Source organism: Peromyscus maniculatus, chromosome 5 (assembly GCF_049852395.1).
Source record: "Peromyscus maniculatus bairdii isolate BWxNUB_F1_BW_parent chromosome 5, HU_Pman_BW_mat_3.1, whole genome shotgun sequence".
In the NCBI taxonomy this organism is placed as follows: Eukaryota; Metazoa; Chordata; class Mammalia; order Rodentia; family Cricetidae; genus Peromyscus; species Peromyscus maniculatus.
The window spans coordinates 136656616-136679411 of record NC_134856.1 but is presented as its reverse complement, the minus strand read 5'-3'; the positions used below and the strand labels follow the sequence as shown (position 1 = coordinate 136679411).

General features: G+C 46.5%; 1 protein-coding gene across 3 annotated transcripts in view; it reads right to left on the bottom strand.

Annotated features, from left to right (window-relative positions):
• The window catches only part of Pcbd2 (pterin-4 alpha-carbinolamine dehydratase 2), a 50327-nt gene that overhangs the window by 18575 nt on the left and 8956 nt on the right, over positions 1-22796 (bottom strand). The window contains exon 3 of one of the 3 annotated variants that reach the window (XM_076573426.1): positions 11818-17426. The exons of the other annotated variants lie outside the window; for them this stretch is intronic. Coding sequence (XP_076429541.1) covers positions 17283-17426 — 144 coding nt within the window. The 3' untranslated portion in view covers positions 11818-17282. Of the gene's footprint in view, positions 1-11817; positions 17427-22796 lie in introns of those variants that run through there. 3 annotated transcript variants of the gene reach the window in all.

Genomic DNA, 22796 nt, shown 5'->3' with positions numbered 1-22796 from the left:
GCCAAACTGTTACAGCTTCCATTTACCTGTGTAGCCTGAACAAACCACTCCATAAGGAAACACCTTCCTCAAAGTCCATGAAGCAACATGGTTTTCTTTTCTTACATTAGCTGCTGCATAACCTCACACCTGGTGGGAAACTGTTTTAGAAACTGTTCTGTGCATATGGTTCACTGAGGTAGAGGAAAAGCATGCGTAACAAATACATATTTTTTAATTTGCTTTTCCTTGTAATTTTTTATGTACATGGGTGTTTTGCCTGCACGTATGTCTGTATACCATGTACATGCAGTGGCTGCAGAGGCCAGAAGAGGGCATCAAATTCCCTGGGACTCAAGTCACAATGTGGTTGCTGGGAATTGAACGCAGGTCCTCTGCAAGAGCAGCCAGTGAGTGCTCTTAACCACAGAGTCATCTCTCCAGCCTTACAGCCAGGATTTCTGAACATAAAGACTAAACTCTCCACCAGTACATGGTACGGTGTTTCAGGGCAAACTTCGAAGTGTAACTGATCAATGGGATTTTATGGAATAGGTAAGTTACTTTAAGTCTATTTTTTCCAACTCCCCCAGTGGAAACAGATGAGAATGATCTCTTTATGGAAGTACTAAGAGCAACTAATCATTTCAGGTATTAATAGTCACTTGTGCTAAAATGACAAATACCTCTCAGTTTCTCTCTGAGCCAGTAGCCTACCAATTTGAACTAGAGGAAGCACTCTGGCCACACCCTCAGGGAGCAGAAAGCACAACTCTGGACAGAGTGGCCCCCTTCTTGGAGTAGACTTCTCAAGGACCAAATTCTTGTGCTCACAGTACTTCCAAATATATGGATGACTGGACATGCCACACAGCCACCTCACTCTGCTCCTTCACTAGCCTACAAGAAAGCAGCTCACCAGGCGGCGGCTCACGCCTTTAATCCCAGCACTTGAGAGGCAGAGGCAGGCGGATCTCTGAGATCCAGAGCAGCCAAGGCTACACAGAGAAACCCTGTCTTGAAACAAACAAAACAGCTCACAGAGGATGTTGTGAATGTGAGCGTCAAGGAGACAGGATGCAGAAGTACTTTATGTCTTCTGTCCTTGTGCTCAGAAAGCACAGTGCTACTCTGACGACCCATATCTTAAGTCTTCATAATGAGACCAAAGCCTCTTCTACCCCATAGTTGGCCTGACCCTACCACAAACACCCATGCTTGGTGCTGAGATGTACCCTCCTTGAAACCTCAGGGGCCAAAACCAGTTGCAAAGCTAAGATTAGAATAAAGCACAGGATACACTCTGCTCTGATTGTGGGAGTGGGCATGAGTCAGAAATGAGCTGAGGTGGTTCTGAAAAATGCCAGGACACGGTGGCTCAGTGGGTAGAGTACTTGTCTAGCTCACATTGGCCCTGAGCTCAATCTCCAGGACAATGTAAAGCTGGGCACGGCAGCTCAAGCCTGTGATTCCAGCCCTGGGGAAGGGGAGGTAGATCATAAGTTCAAGGTCATCCTTAGCTACCAGGATACATGAGACCCTGTCAAAGAGGAGGAGAGAGGAGGAAGGAGGAAAGGATGGACCAGTGACAGGTGGCATGTGACCCACAGAAAGACGTAAGTGCTGTGTCCCCGATGAGTTCTCACAGCACAGGGAGGGGGCCTCCGTAACTCAGCACACCCTATTCAGGAAATAAGGGTTTGCTTCCAGGGTAGCCGGGAGAGAATCTCGAGTCCTCTGTCTGGCACGCAGGACTTATTGGGACCTCGGAAGTGTTTTTACAAGCACTAGTAAAACTTTAAGGTAGTCAAGTGTCCAACTTCCCTCGGCTTTCAAGGCCTGTGAGGCGGATCCCAGCCACAGTCCTCTGCTCAGTCGCTCCAGAAAGAGGATTTCTGCAGTTCTTCGCATTTCATGTGAGGCTGCGGGCTGAGCCTTGTGAGGCTGCACTTAGCGGGCCTTTCAGGCCTGGAGACTGTTTACACAGGAGAGTTGCCGCATTTTTCGCCTTTTGGGTTTTTCTTTTGTTTTGCAGACTGGGTTATTCTGTACCATTCTTTCTCCTCACTGCCTCAGATTTCCCTTAAAAAAAAAAACCTCCCAAGTGCCCTCCTATGATCCAGCAGACGCTCAGACGCACTAACATAGGCACAGCCAGTGATAAATCTAAACAAAGTCTCATGAGCTCAGAATAAACTTCAAAATCAACAAAAACTTGAAATTAAGGGGAAAAGCTGCATCAGTCTAAGATTTTAATAAAGTTTCTGATCCAGCCTGATAGTGCTAAGTAATGACAAGTTAAAAGAGATATGGGGGATGGAGAGACGGCTCAGCTGGTAACCTGAGTTTGGTTTCTGGGACTCGAGGTAGAAAAGAGGAACTGACTCCCACATACTGTCCTCTGGCCTCCACACGTGTACCATGGCGCGTGTGCAGGAGTGCCAGCACACAAGTGCACACACCTTTGTACACACAACAGTAAATAAAATACGAAAACAAGTTAGGTATGCTTGTTGATAACTAAGGTCTCACGTTAGAGTTTTCTCTAAAAATTTAATGCTGTTCAGCATTTCTTTAAACAATAAATGTGGTCAAAAAACAAAAATGTGGTATTTTTTCATTATACTAATGGATTTAGAGAAAATCTGCTCAGAAATCTGTCGACAACGGGACGAGGGCTGGGGTAATGCGGCGGGTGGTTCCACTACTTCATCCAGGCAAAGCCTTTGCAGCTTAGATGTGCAACGAGGCCTCACTTTATTAAAAAGCTTAAAAAATTAAAGTGAAATAGTTTTTTGGGTGCAATGCCTTTCTTTCGCCACTTGTGATTTTATGAGTTAGTAATAAATGAGCCCAGCGATGTCAGAACAAATGGGAAATGGTCGAGGTTTTAATGCAGCATTTTAAAACCTGGCAATAAATTCCGTTAATGCTATTCTAAAGGTACACATATACATTTAAAGTAACGAACATTCCTCAAGCTCTCGGACAACATTCAAGCATTCCAAACTTCATCACTTTCCATCTCTCTTCTGTCCCTTCTCCTCCTCCTCCTCAGCACCAGCTTCCCAGGCTCCGTTCTCACAATACCAAGTCCAAAGCTAAGTCACATTCTCAGCCACACTCAGCTCTCAAAGGACCCCACGCAGGACACAGAACTGCTGAGAGACTAGCCCAGAGGGTGATGAGCGATCAGCTGGGACATATGAACAGGTCCACTGCGTCCACGTAGCCACACAGACAAGAAACAGTGAGTTGGCAGAGAAAGCTCCTTGTGTGTCTCTGCTGCCATTTTGTAATAAGAAGAGGACTTTTTGAAATCAAAGAGCCAGGAGGGGTACCTGAGCAAACTGATTCTGCTCTCACTTCTGGCATCAAACCCCACAGCCATGGTGAGACCTGGAAACACACAGTCCACAGCCACAGAGAGACCTGGAAACACACAGTCCACAGCCACAGAGAGACCTGGAAACACACAGTCCACAGCCACAGAGAGACCTGGAAACACACAGTCCACAGCCACAGAGAGACCTGGAAACACACGGTCCACAGCCACAGAGAGACCTGGAAACACACAGTCCACAGCCACAGAGAGACCTGGAAACACACAGTGTACAGCCACAGAGAAACCTGGAAACACACAGTCCACAGCCACAGAGAGACCTGGAAACACACAGTCCACAGCCACAGAGAGACCTGGAAACACACTCCCACAAAGGCACAGAGAGGACAGGACTGCAGGCCAAAACCCAAACCCTCAACCCCCACATCCACAAAGCTAAAACATTTCCTCATGTAGAAACAGAATCACCGCTGATAATTTTTGGAAATAGTTGAGTCCTGGGTCCCAGCTGGATAATTTTGTTCTACACCAAAAATAAGTCCATTCATACTCCCCAAATCTTCCAACTGCTTCGTACCACTGTCAGGATATAGCTTCCTTCCAAACCCAACGAAATGAAAGGCAGAGACCAGCAGAAGAAAAAAGATTAAATGACATATATATATAAGATGCCTTGCCGTTTCATGAAAAACAAGTGAATTACACTCACATCCCACTGGTAACTATGAGGCTGCCAGCGGCTCTCAGGGCAGATGTAACATTTTAACCAATGTGATTGTTTGTGAACGAAATAATTCTGATCAAAAACTTAATTGCAGTCAACGTGAGCTCTGGGCTGTGTCACAATAATCCATTCTGACAGGAAGCAAGGAGTGGACATTCCTCCTGTGAGCAGGGCACACGTGGAAAGTCAGCGTGGCCTGGAACTTCAAAACCGTTAGCGTGTAAACCAGTGTGCATTAGAGCCCGGTCAGCATGGCCTGGAACTTCAAAACTGTTAGCGGGTAAACCAGTGTGCATTAGAGCCGGCACAGCTACCCACTGGATTAGCGGACTTCCGCTGTGCAGGTCTCATGTGCTTTTTGGCAGGTAATAGTTAACTGGTAAGTAGGCAATGGATCAGAACCTCCTTCTTGTCCTCTTGCTCACATTACCGTAGAAATCACTGGTTATAGTTCTAGAATGCTACAGTATTTCATTTGTAACATGGTCTCAGTAGAACAAAGTAACATCCCTCAAGTAAAACTCATCTATAATGATTACCAAACACTGCTTGTATTAACAAATAAATTTCTGTGACTAGAATGAATGAAATAATTCTTAGGTAACATGGATCTATATACATGTATACGTGTGTGTGTGTGCGCGCGCGCACGCGCGCACACGCACGCATATATTTGTCCAGCCAAGTACAACAGCCCAAGTTTTCTAAGTAAGGGTTTCACTAGAGAACATATATACTACTTTGCTCATATACAATAATCTGAAAAGCCAATTACATGACAGAATTTTGCATGTCTTAAAACAAAATTCTAAATAAAAATACAGCTAATACCACAGTTTTCATTTCCAAAATGGAATGTTATTTATGAAAGAACCAAGCTAAATATTACCTTATAAGTCAATGCATGCAAAAGGGTTTTGGGCCTGTCTAGCATTGCAAGCTGGTCTATTTGGCTTTAAATTATAGTCATTTCCCAACATCTAAACTACTTAAGATAATGCAGCATTAATGTGTGGTAAAGGCTGGCACTGGGCATTGCAATGATTATTTTAAAATTTAACTCATTTCTGGGCTGTGTAGAAATATAGGTCCACTTTAAAAAATAATCAGTTCTTGGAAAGTTGTATTTCTGTTCTCAAAACCAGCCTTTTCTAAAGGTGTATCTTAGGCCACTGGGCAGATGAGTTCCTGGCACTTGGTAGGGCCAGCCCGTGGGCTGCACAGCTGCGGGGTAGGTCCTTGGTAACTGTGGTCTCTGCCCTGTGCAGAGCATCAAATGACATCTTAGAGACAGACTCAGTGCAACAGACAAACAGCCAAGGAGAAATGAGAACTGGTCAGCGAGACAAGCTGCGGGTTCTTATGTCCCCACTTCCAGGACAAACTGTGAAAACTTGAATGGATTTGAAACGCCAGAATCTACCCCACACCCCTCTGCTCCTGCAAGTCTGTGATGTCCACAGTTGCCACCCAGTGCTCTGGTCTCTCAAGCGTCTCCCCAGGCTCCCAGCCCTGGGACCCAGAGGCTGCCCCTCAAGGATTTCACAGTGTGATGAGAGTGGGTAGACAGGCCAGCCATGAAGAGTCCACAAAGAAAAAGGAGGCTGAGAGGAAGTGGGCCAAAAGGACAAAAGCAGCCCATCTCACGCTCACCCGCTTTCTCCATCAATGCCACACAGAAACAATGCCTGCACCACCCAAGGAAGTCACCTTATCCTGGAAACAAAAAGACGCCGTAATTCCCTAAAATCTCCTCCAGGGTTCCAATTGGCCATTAATGATATTTTCTGTTAAGTGGCTATTTCTACCTGATAATACACTAAATTATCATTTTACCTTACTAATCATTTCTTCTGTGATAATTCAGCATAGTAATTTAATTATTATTACATTTACTTAGTGTGTACGCATTCGTGTGTGTGTGTGTGTGTGTGTGTGTGTGTGTGTGCATTCCTCTGAGTGTGTGTGTGTGTGTGCATTCCTCTGAGTGTGTGTGTGTGTGTGCATTCCTCTGAGTGTGTGTGTGTGCGCATTCCTGAGTGTGTGTGTGCATTCCTCTGAGTGTGTGTGTGCATGTGTGTGTGTGTGTGTGTGTGTGTGTTTGTGTGCATTCCTCTGAGTGTGTGTGTGCATGTGTGCGTGTGTGTGTGTGTGTGTGTGCATTCCTCTGAGTGTGTGTGCGTGTGTGTGTGTGTGTGTGTGTGTGTGTGTGTGTGCGCGCGCGCGTGCGCGTACACCCAGGACATGACTGTGGCGATCACAGGACAAGTGGTGAGAGGTGTTTCTCTCCTTCCACCACGTGGGTCCCAGAGACTGAGCTCAGGTCCTCAGGTTTGGCACCTTTACCCACAAAGACATCTTGCCAACCCTCAGCATAGTAATTTTTTAATGCTGCTTCACTTCTTTGGTGAAACTAAGGCTCAAAAATTCTAAAAGAACTTCCTTCTAGGGATTAGGAATGTAGCTCAATGGTAGAGCACCTGTGTATCATAGGTAAGGCCCTGAGTTCAGTGGCCAGCACAAAAACAAACCAACAACAACAACAAAAAAAAAAAAAAAAAAAAAAAACCTTAAAATCTGGGGTGCACTTATTGCTCTCTCAGAGGACCTGAATTCAGGTCCCAGTACCCAGATATAGCAACTCACCCACCCATATCTCCAGTTCCAGGGGATTCCTTGGTGCCCATTTCTGGCCTCCAAGGCCACCTGCACACAAGTGGCCTATACTCACATAGACACATACACATAAATATTCTTTAAATAATAAAATAAATCTTAGAGGGAAAAAACACCTTCCCTCTAGAAAGCTTATTAACTGAGCTGGGTGTGCTTGCATATGTTTATAACCCCAGCATTTAGAAGGCTGAGGCAGGATGGTTGTGAGTTCTAGACCAACCTCTGATCCATAGTGAGTTTGCAGCCAGCTAGGCATCTATAGGGAGATGCTGTCACCCGGAGGGAAGAAGCAAGGTGGGATTTAGAATGGACCAACAGCCGGGCCGTGGTGGTGGTGCCACCTGCAATCTCAGCACGGGGGAGACAGAAACAGAAACAGGAGGTCCCAGGCCAGCCAGGGATGTAGAGCAGCTCCACTGCGTCTGCCTACACCAGTGGTGTGGTCCCAAAGACATCTCAGAAAACTGGGGTGTCTGCCCTCACTCCATTCCTTCATAAACTGCTAATACATAGAAAAAACCCTATCTCAAAAATAAATAAATTACGGGCTGGAGAGATGGCTCAGTGGTTAAGACCCACGTTTGATTCCCAACACCCATACGGCAGCTATAATTCCAATCCCTGGAGATCCACTGCCCTCTGCTGGCCTCCTCAGGCACTGCACACACACTGTGCACAGACATACGTGCAGACAAAACACCCATACATATAAATAAATTTTTAAAATGAAATAAACATGGATTAATAAACAATAAACACTTTTAAAAAGATCAACCAGGCAAGAAGTACCTCCATGCTCATTGCAATCAAAGCAAGTGTGTGCACTCAGGGTTATGGCTGTATTAAGGGGTGACACACTGCCCTAACACCAGTGCCAACACTAACATTCATGCTGTCTCATTCAGAAAAGCAAGATCATTGCCAAGGCAACTGCAACTCCTAATCAAGAATCAGACTTCTGCTTATGTCTTAATTGGTTTATGTTTTACTCATGTATTTTAAACTATAAGGTGTTCAAAAGGTTGACTTCAATGTTTAATTCAGTTTGTACCATGAACTAATTTTTAAAGACACAAACACGTTACCCGTTTCGTGTTAAGGAATCACTGGAAATGAGAGGTAAAGAAATTCATCATTCAATTCTAATTTGCAGAAACAGATTTTTTGTAACTTGTAAATTATTTTGATTTATGGTGAATCATTATTGTATTCAGACATGCTGGAAAGAGGACAGCCTGATACAATAGCACTCCAGATAATTTTATAACTGCAGGTGTGTAAACTAGGGCACGTGGACAAGGACTCAAGGATAATAGGAAATAGAGCGGCTTAGGAAGGAACGGGGTGAGGGCAGGCACCCCAGCTTTCCGAGATGTCTTTGAAACCACACCACTGGTGTAGGCAGATGCAGTGGAGTCATCCTGTTACATTTAAATAAGCCAGCACAGAACGCTTCATAATTTCCAACAAGCCAATCACGCTGCCCACTCTTCTGAGGTTAAACACGGCAGACATGAGCTACACCTGAATCCAATCAGTGCGGAGACATGGAGAAGATTCACACGAAAGGACGAAATTTGTCACAAATGGGTTGGTTTCCGATCTTAATGTAGCCAGGTTGCTCTACCCTAACCTCCATTGAGCAAATCAACTTAATGGGCACTGGGGGTGCCATAAAACTTAACAATGGACTGATTTTTAACTTTTAAAATATAGTTATGAAGCAAAACATTGCATAGCTTCTACAATACTGGAAATCAAATTAAATCTAGATGCTTTTTAACAGTCCTGACAGATATAATCCGAGTTACCATGTAAATTTATGGTAAGCCGCGCTGATATTAGCCACAGGTGCTACTTTTAATATATGAGCCGCATCTGGCTGGGAATAGAATTTCTCAGAGGACTGAAAATGACCTCACTATCAGACAATGGAGGGGGAAACAAGACCACTGTGGCATATAAAAAGCTGAAGATGTGGTCCGCAGCTAAATATTTCACATAAAATCCATTTTACCTCTGTAGTTTAGGTTAAAGAATATTAGGCTTTCAATACTTAGGAGGCATAGATATATTTCAACAAAATGGCCAAAAGATTCAGAATGTAAGACAACTCTGAGGACTGCATATAATTCTAGTTTTCCAACCTTTGATCAGTGTCGGGAAAAATGATGTACTGAGACTTGAAACTTCTTTCCTGATTCCCAAGCACACAACATGATTAGACACCACTGAGCATACACTAAAGCAAGATATCACAATTACCATGTCTACAGGGCCCTTCTTCACTGCAGCCGCTGCCCGTGCCCAGACAGTGGTTCTGATGCACTTTGTAAAGTCACTGACGTCATCGTCACGCCCAAGGAAACCTTCTTACCTATCGAAATTATTCCTTAAAAATCTCTACAAGGAATCACCATTCCAAGGTTAAGAATGCATAACATAACCCAGGGTCTAACAGAACTGGAAAGACCTAGGTCCCTCCACTTAATGTGACTCAAAACTAAAAACACAGCTAAGTAGAAAATGCAGGACTGTCTGCTTTTAAGAAATCCTCACACAGCCACTCCAAAGTCATCATTCGCCAGAGAGCTGACAAGTGTGGAAATGTGACAGAGGATTTACAAATATTTAATTTCCCACGAAATAACTCTTCCCGAATTAAACAAGCACTCTTTATCTGGGGGAAAAAAAATCTCAGGAAGAGAAAGCTTTCTGTGAAAATATTCCATGGACCCTTGCGCTAAACTGAGCGAACAGTAGCTACAAAGCCCTTCAATAAAACAAGTCCCTTGTGGGCTTCTCAAATAACTTGAAGGATGGGGGGGGGTGTTTTTTGGGGTTTTTTTGTTTTTTTGTTTGTTTGTTTTGTTTTGTTTTGTTTAGCTTTCACAGATCAATCCTATCTAGGTAAAGATTTCTATTTACTTTTTTTTTTTTAAAGGCAGGTCTTGCTATGTAGCCCACACTGGCCTTGAACGCACAATCCTGCCTCAGCCTCCTGATTACAGGCATGTGCCACCAGTTGGCTTGATTTACTTTTTTAACAAATGATTCATCTCAATGCAATGGGCACAGATCCTAAGCACCACTAGCAAGAAGGATATGCTCTGACTTCCGCGGTCTCTGCTGAACTGACACCACATGACTGTGGGTCATTTGGAAAAGGAGGGTGGTTCCTATATGACAGTCCTGGCTAAGCTAACTGTGACCTTTCAATGTCATGAAATACTATATATCCCACTATTAAAAATCCCCAGGTGGATCCTGGAGAGATGGCTCAGTGGTTAGGAGCCCTGCTGCCCTTTCAGAAGACTGGGGTTCAGTTGCCAGCACTCAGATAGCAGCTCACATCTATAATCCTAGTTCCAGAGGAAACAGTAACACCCTCCAGTGGCCTCTATGGGCACCAGGCAGACACATGGTGCACATACACACATGTAGCCAAAACATTTTTACATATAAAAAGTTGAAAAATTATGAAGTGATGCTGGGGTGCTGACTCAGTCCTGTAACCCCATCACTTGAGAGGCTGAAGACTGAGTTGAAAGCCAGCTTTTCTGAGCCATACAGTGACCCTGTCTCAAACAAAACGAGACAAAAATCATAGGAAAATATAAAAAATGCTCACTATATACAAAGTGAACGAAACATCTAAAAAGTTTCTACAACATGGCCCCAAAAGCACATGCACACTCATATTTTTAAAGTGGGCAGAAGGGCTATTTTTATTTGACTCTTTGTTTTCCAAATTATAAGATGCATTATGCAATCGAGAAAAAAAACATTTATGGACCAGCTAAATATACCATCCAACGGTGAAATGATGGCTTTATTCCTATAAGAGTCCTAGCTGTTCTCTGTGGGACATGAATAACCCACGAAGGCTAAACAGCTCTGTTTAAAGCTCACAATTCTAAACAAATAGAAAGGTGGAAGAGATACAAAGTTGCAAACATACACGGTAGAGTACACTTGAAGACATTCAAAACACAAAGATGGCTTGCTTCTCCTCTATACCTCTGTATCCACAGCCATGTGGCCAGCGGCTTAGGCAGCCAGTGTGTTAGCCAGGCAGTGGCACAAGCCTGTTCGGCAGGAGGATCAGGAGTTCAAGGTCATCCTAGGCTACGCAGTGAGTGCCCAGGAGAGGAGGCAATAGAAGACCCTAGTCCCCCTCGCCTCCCCACCGAGAAAGTAAGTTAGAGTGTCTTAATTCACACCATGCTTGTTTTCTCCACAGCCTTCCACTTCTTCAATAAAGCAGCTTCTTGCTGCTCTTTCTCTGCAGACAAAAGCTGAGCTCAAATGTGTCTAAGATTTAGGACTGAAAACTGATACCAAGCATTGTAAGTTAATGCTTTCTGGTCATGACATAGGGAATCAGGTACCAAACTTCAGGTCAAATTCCTACCTGACTGATAGGAAAACTGGCTACCTTTTCCTTCAAAATATGCAACCAACACCAGAAATACTGGATTTTTAAAGGCAAAGTTGTCTGTTCTAAGATAAGACTTTCCTAAACAACACTGTCACCTACTTCTAACTTACATCATAGTTCCTCAAAATACAGGTTAAAGGCTGTGTCTTCGCTAAAGTGTCTGCCCTTGGGGTTAGGAGCCTGTACTCCACTCCCTCTAGAAATGAGCCAATCCTTAAGTCCTCTAACTTCCGTTCCCACAACTTGCAAGGTGGGGATTCTAACAACCAGCCTTCAAGACTATTGGGCTGCTGTAAGTCCCCTCTCATTGAGCTACTAACTAACACTAAGTGGGCCTCAGACACTCTGACTCCCAGATGAGGCCCTATCAGTAGATAAGTGCTGCCTTACAGGCATGAAGACCAAGCTTGGTACCCAGAACCCACATTTTAAAAAGCTAGGTGTGGTGGTGTGAGTGTGTAATCTCAGGACTGGGGAGGCGGAAATAGGCAGATATTTGGAACATGCTGGCCAGCCCAGCCCAATTGGGAAATTCCAGGCCAGTGAGAGACCCTGTCTTGAAAAACAATGTGGATGACTTCCTAAGGAATGACATCTGAGGCTGACTTCTGGCTTCCACAGGCACATGGGTACGCACGCATGCGCATGCACACACACACACACACACACACACACACACACACACACACACACCTGTGACTCTTTAAACTAGCCTCACAAATAACAGATCTGGCTATTTGGGTTAAGGTACAGTCATGCACATCTATAGCCCCAAGCGGTAGGGAAGCTGAGATGGGCAGACAGTTTGAGCCCAGGGGTTTATGACCAGCCTGGGCAATACAGTGAAACTCCTGACTCAAAAATCAAACAAAAACATAAAAACAATTCCTAAACAGAAGCATACATATTCTTTTTTTTTTTAATGGAATAAACCCAGAGCCACTAAGTGACATCCATAGCACTTTCAAATTCTTATTCTGAGATAGGATTTTGCTAAGTTGCTCAGGCTAGCCTCAAACTTGTGATCCTCCTGCTGAAGCTTCCTAGGTAGCTGGGATTACAGGAATGTATCACTGGTCCCACCTATCCCATGTATTATCTTTTCGACAGAACACCAGCCAAGGTATTAATTTATTTTATGTATATGTATGTGCGTATGTGTGTGTGTGAGTTTGTGTGTGTGTGTGTGTGTGTGTGTGTGTGTGTGTGTGTGTGTATCACATGTGTGCAGAAGTCTAAGGCAGCCAGAAGAGGACATCCAATCCCCTGGAACTAGAGTTACAGGCAGCTGTGAACCCCCATGTGGGAGCTGGAACCAAACCCAGGTCTTCTGCAAAAGCAGTAAGTGCTCTTAATGCTGAACCATCTCTCTAGTGCCACTGTAGCCAAGTTATGACGGACGGACAGATGGATGGATGGACAGACGGATGGACAGATGGAAAAAATATATACCAAGAGTGCTGAACAAGTGGTCACAGAAAAAGGAAAGAACAAATCGTAAGAGTCAGAGAGCTGTGTGCCAACAGAAATGAACGCCCAATGGAGAGCAGATAAGGGGCCTGGGCAGCATGATGCTTTGTAGGGTCCTGGAAGAACCTACCATGAACCCACGGGACAATAACAGTCACAATAAACTGGGGCTGTAGTTATGGGTGGCTGAGGCTGTGGAGCCAACACGCTGAGTGACAGGCTAAGTCTCTCAGCTGAAGGCACCTGGGAAGGGATGCTGTAAGAGGCTGCCTCAAAACTGCACATGCAGCAGGCATCAGTGTTCGGAGAGTTCCCCACGGCACACTGGTCACTTCTCACCCCATCACAGAGAGTCACTTAGCAGCCAGGTAAGTCTATCACTCTCAGAAATCAAGTCACTAGGAGTGGGTGGACAAGGGAAAGAGAAAGTCCCAAGTGAGAAAGAGTTTTAAGAGAGAAAAAGAAGAACAAGGTTAGGCTCACCAGGGATTAAGGGCACTGACCTTAATGAACCAAACCAGGGGGCCTCATGTGTTCAAATACACCCAGATAACACTGGGATGGTTCCGTGGGAGATCTACACAAGCCAAGTCTCTGAACTTGGGGTATCCAGAGACTCAGGGGAGCAGTTGCAGTGACCTCCCGCATGGCCTAGGCTGTACTTACTCCCACCGTCCTGCCCGGGGCCACTGTCACCCTGGCGGAGCACTTCATGCCTAGGTCCTGGTCCTCTGCATTTTAGCTCTGACTTCACAGAGTCAATACAAAGCACTAAGATGCATATGTGTAACACCAAAATTATGCTAAAGAATGGCACAAACAAGCATGATACCTTGAGGACTGAACCCCGCAGGGAGAAGGGACAACAGACTAGGAGTGTCTGAGCCATGAGGATCTACATAAGCATGTGTGTTCCGTGCAGGCTCAAGGCTGTCTTCACCCCATCCATCTTCACCATGCTCATCAGGGACCCCCCGCTGCTCAACCCAGTGGCATCCTTTGGTAGCCACTTTACATGTCTCAAGAAAATCGACCCCTCCCTTCTTTTTCATTTTGTTTTTGGCTTATTATTTTGTGAGGGTTAGTGGGTAAGCACGGGCCACAGTGCCTGAGTAGAGGTCAGAGGACAACTTCGTGGAGATGACTCTATTTCCATGTTCATATGCTACGGTGGTTCAAATGAGACATGTCCTCCAAGAACATGGAACACGTGGTCCTCGGTGGGTGGCGCTGCTTGGGGAGGTGTGGGTGGTGCAGCCTTGCTGGAGGAAGCATGCCACTGGGGCAGGATTCATGAGCCTCACATACGTTCAGTTCACTCTCTGCTTCAGACCTGTGGTTCAAGACGTGAACTCAGCTTCCTGCTCCGGCTGTCCTGCCTCCCCCGCCATGATGGACTCTCCCTCCAGAACCAAAGCCAAAATAAACTCCTCCTTCCGTAAATCACTTTTGGTCATGGAGTTTCATCACAGCGACAGAAGAGTAATACACACAGGTTCCAGGGACCAAACTCAGATCTCGGGCTTTGTCAAATGCTTTGCCTTGAACTCACAATATGGCCTCAAATCTACAGCAATTCGGCTGAACCTGAATTCAGACACCACACAGTGGAAGAGCAGAACCAACTCCAGCAGGTTACCCTCTGACCTCCACACATGTGCTGTGTCATACACAAGCCCACACAGACACAAATCAATAAATGAAAAAAAGAAAAAATTTTAATTCTCAGCAATCCTTTTGCCTCAACTCCCCCAACTGCTAGGACTATAGATGTGCACCACCACATCTGGTCAGTTCCTCCCTCTTTTGGATCACTGCCTTCTGAATTCTGTGATTAAAAGTCTCTGGATCTCCCGCAGGCTCCTCTTCTATCCAGCTTCTGCCTGGGTAGTTCCTCCTTTCCCTTGGCTTTTTCCCACACGTGCTTATGACTTTCCTGTTATCTACGACCCAGATTTCATCTGAGTTCCGATCTCAGACATAAAGCCACGTTCAGAGCTGGCACTTGGATGTCTTACAGCAGTTCATACCTAACAGTGTCTAAACCAGAAAACGTGTTCACTGTGCCCAGCTGTGCCCAGTTCTTTCCCCAGCTCAGAAAACAGATCTGCAACTAGCTGGTTCCTCCAGGTGCAAACTCTAGACATCCCCAACACCCTCTGCCCCCTTCCTTTCCTCCCTAGTCAGAGAACCTTGGGTGTTCTCCTCATTTGCTTCCCCCCCCCCATTTATTTATTTACCTGGTTTTGGGGCATAAGCTCTTGTGTAACTCAGGCTGACCTCACACTCTCAGTGTAGCTAATGTGACCTTGAACTCCAGCCCTGCCTTCACCTCCCCAATGCTGGGGTGCCAGGCTTCCACCCCCGGGCCTCGCTGCACCTCTGGTTAGTGCCCTTTGGTTAGTGCTGGGATTGCAGCTCAGAGCCTAGGCAAGCATGGCGGCTGAGCCACACCCCACACCCATATTTGCCTTTCCTGTACAAGTGTGCACACTAGCTTCTGCTCATGTCACTCCTAAATATATCCAGGCTCTGCACTTCCCTGCTTTTCCCATCACTGCTCCGTCCACTGCCCCGTGCTGTGTCCAGCCCAGCAGTGACCTCGCCTCTGGATAAATCCAGCAGCTTCCTCAATATCCTCACTGCTGACTCTCATTCTGTGCTTGCCAACATCTGGGTGTCCTCTTCAAACAATACCCCGCAGTTCACGTCCTCACCGGCCCTCGCTGCTCTCCCCACACAGCATAGGTCCTGTCATTCTCTCAGCACCTCTTCCTGTGGCAGGTGGAGGACCTCGGCCAAGTCACTCAGCCTAAGCTTCGCTTCCCATCCGAGACATAAGGGAGGCAACATTTACTTCACAGTTTTGTGGAGACTCCAGGAAGCAACCCATGTGGAGTCCTTAAGTCTCTTTTGTATTAGCTATTAGGATTTTCCTTCCTTCACGGCCTTCACCTCAATTTTGGATTATATAGTCATCCTTTTCTGGTTTTGTCTCATTCCCACCATACTGTAAGCTCAGTAATGACAGGAAAATACCTGCCTGCTCATCACTGCACTCCAGTGTCTGCTACGTCTAACATAAATGACTTGGTAACTGTTTACTGTTGAGTATGTAAGAAAACTCTAGAGGTTGGAGGATATGGACAGATGTAGACAGATGGGTGGGTCAGAGATCGGAGGAAGAGCAGCTTGGATACAAATAACAGGGATGGAGCTGGGATGACAGGGATCTGGACCCAGCTCCAGCACGGCATTAACTTCCGGTGGCCTCTAAGGGCCATATGACCTTGAACAGAGAGGACAACCAAAGGACCTCACAGACGACAACACTAATCTCAAATAAAGACGCTTCTCATGGAGGTCAGAGGAGGACTGTGGCAGCTTTGGAAACCTCTGAGAAGATGAAATGCGTCCGGGAAGAAGCAACAGGAAGACACTGGGGTTTTCTGAGGAGAGGCTAGCATGGTCAATCATCACGGCCAAGTAAGCACATGGGGAGCCTCCAGGGGCCAGGCAATCAGGAAACTGGAACTCCGTGGAACGGCGGAGGCACCTGAACACCAGCGGCACGGTCCTGAGGGGGACTGGGCAGTTCCTAGCGACAATCTGCAGCTCCCATCTGGGGTCTGAAAAGAGGCCATGCTGCTGAGGAAAAATATAAGCTGGATGCAAGTGACAGGAGTCTGCTCTCAGATGCCTAGGCTGGAGCAGCAGGAAATGTCCCAGAGGCCCCGCCGCCATCTGCAGCCCTGCTCACTGAGCTGGTCTCTCCCTGCCTTGCCCTGTCAGCTGCCAGCTTACCTTTCCGTCTCCCTCACATATTCCAGACCTTGAAGGACCAACTCCAACCCCCCTTCTGCAGGCAGGCACATCCTAACATCCGTCTCCTTGGCTTACCAGAACCCCACGTCAGACCTCATTAACCAGGACAATTTCTCAAAATTCACCACTTCATAAAGTTTGGATGTGCTATCTCCCCAACAAGCCATGAACCATGCACTCCTGCTATAGCCCCTTCCTTCCGAATCCTGGGTGTCAGTCCCTCCGTGATCAGCACACAGAGCCTTGTGGCGCTCACCGAGCCAGCCCGCCCATGCTCCTGTGCCACCTGCCCCTGGGTGCTATTCCAGGCCCTGGGCACTGCCTGGATGGCAGGACGGTGGGATGGTGGAAGACAGGACACATGAAGACAGTTTGACGACCGGCCTGCTAGAAGACCACAGTCCTGCCCTCCTGGCCAGGAGTACCAATGCAAACAGACCCGATCACAGCGTTTGCTGCGCTGATAGAGCTGATTTAATGATACAACCGAATGACCTTTTATTGTTCAATGGTGAAGCATGGGCTGCTCCCAGCTGAGTGTGGCTCTGTCTGTGTCACCTGGTGAGTGTCCCTTTCTCAGGAAGGTACAGCGAAACCGGCTATGGAAAGCCATCCAACAGGTTGTCCTTGGAAAACAAGCTCCCTGCTAGAAAATGACCACAGCAACAAAAAGGAGGCTCTGAAAACCCTGCTGCTGGTGCCAGAGATGTGAGTCTGGCACCTACTGTGACAGGACCCAGCGTGACAAGCCATCCCACAACCTCAACTTGGCTCAGTGTCATCCTGTAAGATTCCATGACTGAGTTAGCAAGTCCTGTTCTCGTCTACATCAGACAGGCCGTGTGAGGTAAGGACGGGACACCAGTGCTCCGGACAGCGCAGGCTGGAGAGGTAGGCACTGGCTGCTCTTGCCAGAGGACCGCGTTCAGTTCCCGGCACTCACATGGTAGTTCACAGCTCACTGCCATCTGCAACGACAGTTCCAGGAGATCTGTGGCCCTCTTCCGAGGTCTGCAAGCACCAGGCATGCATGGTATGAAAATAGATACATGTGTAGGCAAAACACTCATACACACACAATTTTTAAAGCAAGCAAATCTGAAAGGGCATAGCAAAAGGAAGAGAACCGAGAATGGCCAAAGCCAGAGAAGAGTCTCCCCTACCTGTCAACACCAGGGGACCAAGTCAGCCATCAGCCACAGCCCAACCGACCAGAATGCAGACACAGCTCTGTACTGTGGCTACAAAGTGCACAGCTACTTCACCAGCACCCTACCTCCACGTTCTGAAACACAGGAATCCACGTTTCTGTCCCAGTTCTCACGGACCAGAATCCCAGGGTCAAAGCTCACTGTCAACCCAAAGACCACTGCAGTGGAGGAGAGCAGGCCCAAAGACTGCCCAGGCAGCACGTCAGGTCTCCTTCTATCATCGTCTGCAGTTACTGAGCAGCCCATGGGTCCCCACTCATTCCCAATGCACTCAAGCAGCTCCAGCAACACCGGCTGAAAACAAAGGCCTCCATAATTCCCTAACTCTTGAGTATTATTTTCTTGTCAGTTAAACATAAAGCCATCCACTTGTGCCTACTCTATCCCGTTCACCTCACTTCAAGTACTTCACAAACCCTAAATGCTACACGTAGGTACACTAATTTCATTCACACTAAGGAAAACAATGCACAGAAATGAAATTTATGTCAATGAATTTCACAGTGATTTTTATTTGATAATAATTACGGTATTTATAAATGAACATCTGCTGATGGTAAGAGTCTAAACCTGGCAGAGTTTAAACTCCTAGCATTTTCCAGGCAGCGTGGACATTATCTGTGAAAGCAATAACAAAGCAGTGAATGCATTAATCACAGCAGTATCTGCAAAGCATAAATCTGAAGGCCCTTCTCATCAGCTCAGATTGCTTTCTTATTTTCCACACACCTGATTTTATGCCATCTGTAAGAGGGCAAGACAAACACTGTTGAGGAAATTATATTTCTTGGCTATTTGACTTTTATAAAATGCTCAGGCTAATTTCTGTAAACATAAGATTTACTGCATGACTAAGAAAAACTGATGCAGTTAAAAGTCCATTTTTATTAAAAGGAGGCATGGTGACCACAGTGTTTTACCCTGAGTGGCATCAGAGTTACCTTGCTGACACCTGGTTTACATTTACCTTCATCCAGCCTGTGCGCTTTGGGTAATGCACATGAGCTCTACGCCTGTTTATGATACAAGCAGCAGAATCGAGAGCCCAGTGACAACCCTGGAGGCTCTAACTTCCCTTTCTTGGTGGACAGCAACACTAGCATTTCAGCCACTACCTGAGAGCATCAGACAGACGCCCTGAAACTGCAGAGGAAACTCCAATGTGAACGCCAACAGGCGGCACAGACCCTTCTTTTGGCCTACGGGGTCTTAGGTAACGTTGGCTAAAGTGCAGCCATCTCTATTCTCCAAGGAAAACTAATGATGCCTTTATTCTTCACTTTTAGATAAAGTGAAGTGTGGGTGTCTGTTTGTGCATATGCACACATGTAAGTGCAGTGCCTGTGGAGGCCAGAAGAGGGCATCAGACCCCTTGGAGCTAGAGTTACCGGTGGTTGTGAGCTTCCTTACGTGGGAACTAAAATCAGGTCCTCTATGAGAGCAATATGTGCTCTTAACAACTGAGCCAGTCCCAAAGGACACTTTCTGGCTTCTAGTCTACTATGGTCACAAAAGCCATCACTGGGCACATTAAACAAAAGAAGCATCTGTGACAGCCACAGATGTTTTGCTTATCCTGTGACAGAAACACAAGCACTAGGATATACTTGCAAACAAAATGACACCTTCTATATGGGCACATCATCTTGGGGGCTGAGAGCGGGAGACGGGGTCGAGGGTGGCTACTGTCAACATCAGAATCCTCTCTTAAGTATAATAGCTGACTCATAACTCAGACGTGTACAACAAAGAACAAACAACTAATCTGTCCACATGCTAGCAGCCGAGGCCACCACTAAAATCCTGCAGAGGACTGTTAAGACTCCCACTGACACCAGGCATGGTGGCGCATGCCTTTAATCCCAGCACTCGGGAGGCAGAGGCAGGTGGATCTCTGTGAGTTCAAGGCCAGCCTGGTCTACAAAGAAAGTTCCAGCACAGCCAGGACTGTTACACAGAGACACCCTGTCTCAAAAAAACAAGTGAGCCCCAGGATCTCCAGCTACACTTGTGCCATCTCTTTGGCCCAACAAGAGACACATTTTACAAACCTCCAAACCATACTGGGGGCCCCCAACACCACCACCACAGAGAACACGCCTACCACGAGCCAGTCACTCACTGGATACCCTCACTCTCTCTCCAGCTCCAGCGAACTTCCAAAGGCCACAGTTACAAAGGCAAGTGAGAGGAATAAACAAGAGAACAAATGAAGCTCATTCCTGCCTTGAAAAAAACTGTCCTGGCTGCTAGATTAGACCACATGAAAGCATCCCCTTTGGAAGGGAAAGCTAGGACAAGCCAGTTCATGCAGTTCAATCTCAGGAAACCAATGCTCTGGCTGGCTGGCCACTGAGAAAGCAGGGTCAAAGAGACAGAGGACCTCCTCCAGGAACTCAGGGGATACAGCTGCTCACAGAGCTTGGGCCCTGTAGTGGACAGCTGTTTGAGCCATGCCCTGAAGCACCGCCCCTAGTAACAGTTACACCTGCCTATGACCTTGAGGTACATGTCCCTGGGGTGTGGCTACTGGGGGACCCTTAAGACCTGGGATGCATGTAAGCAGCTCTCTCCTGGCTACCTCGAGTTTTGGATGCTGAGATCTTGGACCAAGCTGTTCAGCTCAGCTTTCCCCGGACCCTATGATAAATCTCCCGTGGTTATGAGTTTACCCCTAAATTCCTTTGATCATTAAGCTGATTCCGTGGGTGGCTAGCGATTTAATCACATCAGGGCCCCATTTTCACCAGAAGGAAACCCCTCAAGGCCTCCACCTAGAAGCCCTCACATGCCCAAAGGCACCAAGACAGGTGCAGTGCCTAGCCACACTGCTTACCCACGCCCAGCCCTGAGTGTGTTCCAACCTACAGGGTGGCTGGCCCCAGACACCCGAGAATGAGAGAATGGCCAGTCTTCCCAGGGCCGGTCTGGGTCCCTCCCGGTCAACTCTGCCTGCTGGCCCTGGGGAAGCTGCTTCCTGGGCTCTAGAACCTCATGGACTGACTTCTGAAACTTACAATGTCCTCCCTTTGGAAGCTTCCTGCTCACCCCATTCATTCATACCAGTTTCTCACCATGGAACACACACCTACATTTCTAAGTGACATTTTTCTTCTTTCAGACCCTGACAGTAAAGTCATGTCCATTACAGCCTCCCCCTCCTCCTGTCTACATGAGCAGGAAAGAAAAACTCCTTTGCAAATGCCAGCCCTGCCCTGGCTGAGTCCAAGCACTCTGAGCATCTTGAGAACAAAGCCTCCAAGTGTGGCTATCTAGCGCCATCACACTGCCCACCCACAGGAACTGCAGAGCTGACAGACCACCACTAAGGGCAGAGGCTACAATGACGGACACCTACGGCCACTTCACCAACCTGTACCAGAGAATCCAGGAATTTTCACATTTACGATTAGCAAGTATTTATACCCATTTAAAATATCAAATGAATTTATATTATATGGAACTAACCACATTTTAGAATAAAACCCCTTTGGGAAAATAAGATCAAATGTATTCTGCTCGATACTTATTACTCTAACAAAGCCTGAAAGAGCCCTGAGCTTAGAACAGGTTTTCATCCAAGGCAAAATCACTCATTTTCTACAGCAGCAAATGAAGCAAAGAATAAAGCTTGTGATACCACTTGACACACACTAATAAGCAAGCCACTTAAAAACTGTAACATTCAAGCAAGTGTAATCCTGAAAGGCTTTGTTTTATTTATTGTTTTGAGACAGCTCCATGTGACCCAGGCTGGTCTTGATCCTTCTGCTTCCAGCTCCCCGCTTACTGGGATTACAGGCTGCACCTGGTGAAAGACCTCGTGGGGCGCCAGGCATTCAGCAGTTAAGAGCACTGGCTCTTCCTCCAGAGAACCGGGTTCGATTCTCAGCACCTACATGGTGGCTAACAATCATCTGTAACGCCAGTTCCAGGGGATCCATAGCCCTCCTCTGGCCTCTGCAGGCCAGACTGCACACACATGTGGTGCACAGACATACATGCAGCCAAAACACTGATACATAGAAAACAAAAATAAGTCTTTTAAAAAAAAGACTTTACATAATAAAAATGAAAAGACTATTTAAAGAACAAAATAAATGGCTGGACATAAGTGTTGCACACCTGCAAAATCCTAGAACCTGGGCATCAGGCAGCTAAGACAGAAAGATTAAAAGTCTGGGGCTAGCCTAAGCTACCTGGTGAGATCCTCCTGCCTAAAAAAATAATAATAATGAATAAAATGTTTGTTAAAATATAAACGTTGAAAAATGGAGGCTAGGGAGATGTCTCAGTGGATAAGAGCACTTACTAGGCAAGCATCAAAACCTCAGGGGAGTGTGTGAGCATGTGTGTATGGTGTATGTGTGTGGTGTGTGATGTGGGTGCGTCCATGAACACACATACAAAGTTAAAGCAAGGATTCCAATCTCTCTCTCTCTCTACCTCACTTCCCGAGACAGAGTCTCATGGAAGCTGAGAGGCAGGGCGTGGCTGCTGATGCCTGTGACTCCAGCACTGAGACAGATGGGAAGACAGGCGGCTCCCAAGAACCCTCTGGCCCCAGCCAGCCTAGTCCAATGCCAGGGGTCCAGTTCAGTGAGAGACCCTGTCTCAGACAACAAGACAGAAAAAGAGAAAGACATCACTTCCTAATTTAGCCTTTGCCTGTGCGGTACATGGATACACTCACTCCTCATACATGCAACACACACATACACATACACACATACACATACACACACACACATACCTGAGAACAGCAAAAACAGTACAGGCCCACATAGCTTTGAGGGACACACACGTCTCATAGTATATGCATGCCCACCCCCACCCCCACACACACATGTCTCATAGTGTATGCATGCCCACCATACCACACACACGTCTCATAGTATATGCATGCCCACCCCCACCCACACACACACAAGTCTCATAGTATATGCATGCCCACCCCCCCCACACACACACACGTCTCATAGTGTATGCATGCCCAACCCCTCACACACACACTAAATAGAATATAATTTTTAAAAACTGACAAGGTTAACTACCATATGCTCCAGAAAGATTCTCTCAGCTCCCAGCTCTTTGCATCCATCTCCTCTTCACTACTGCAAGTCTCAG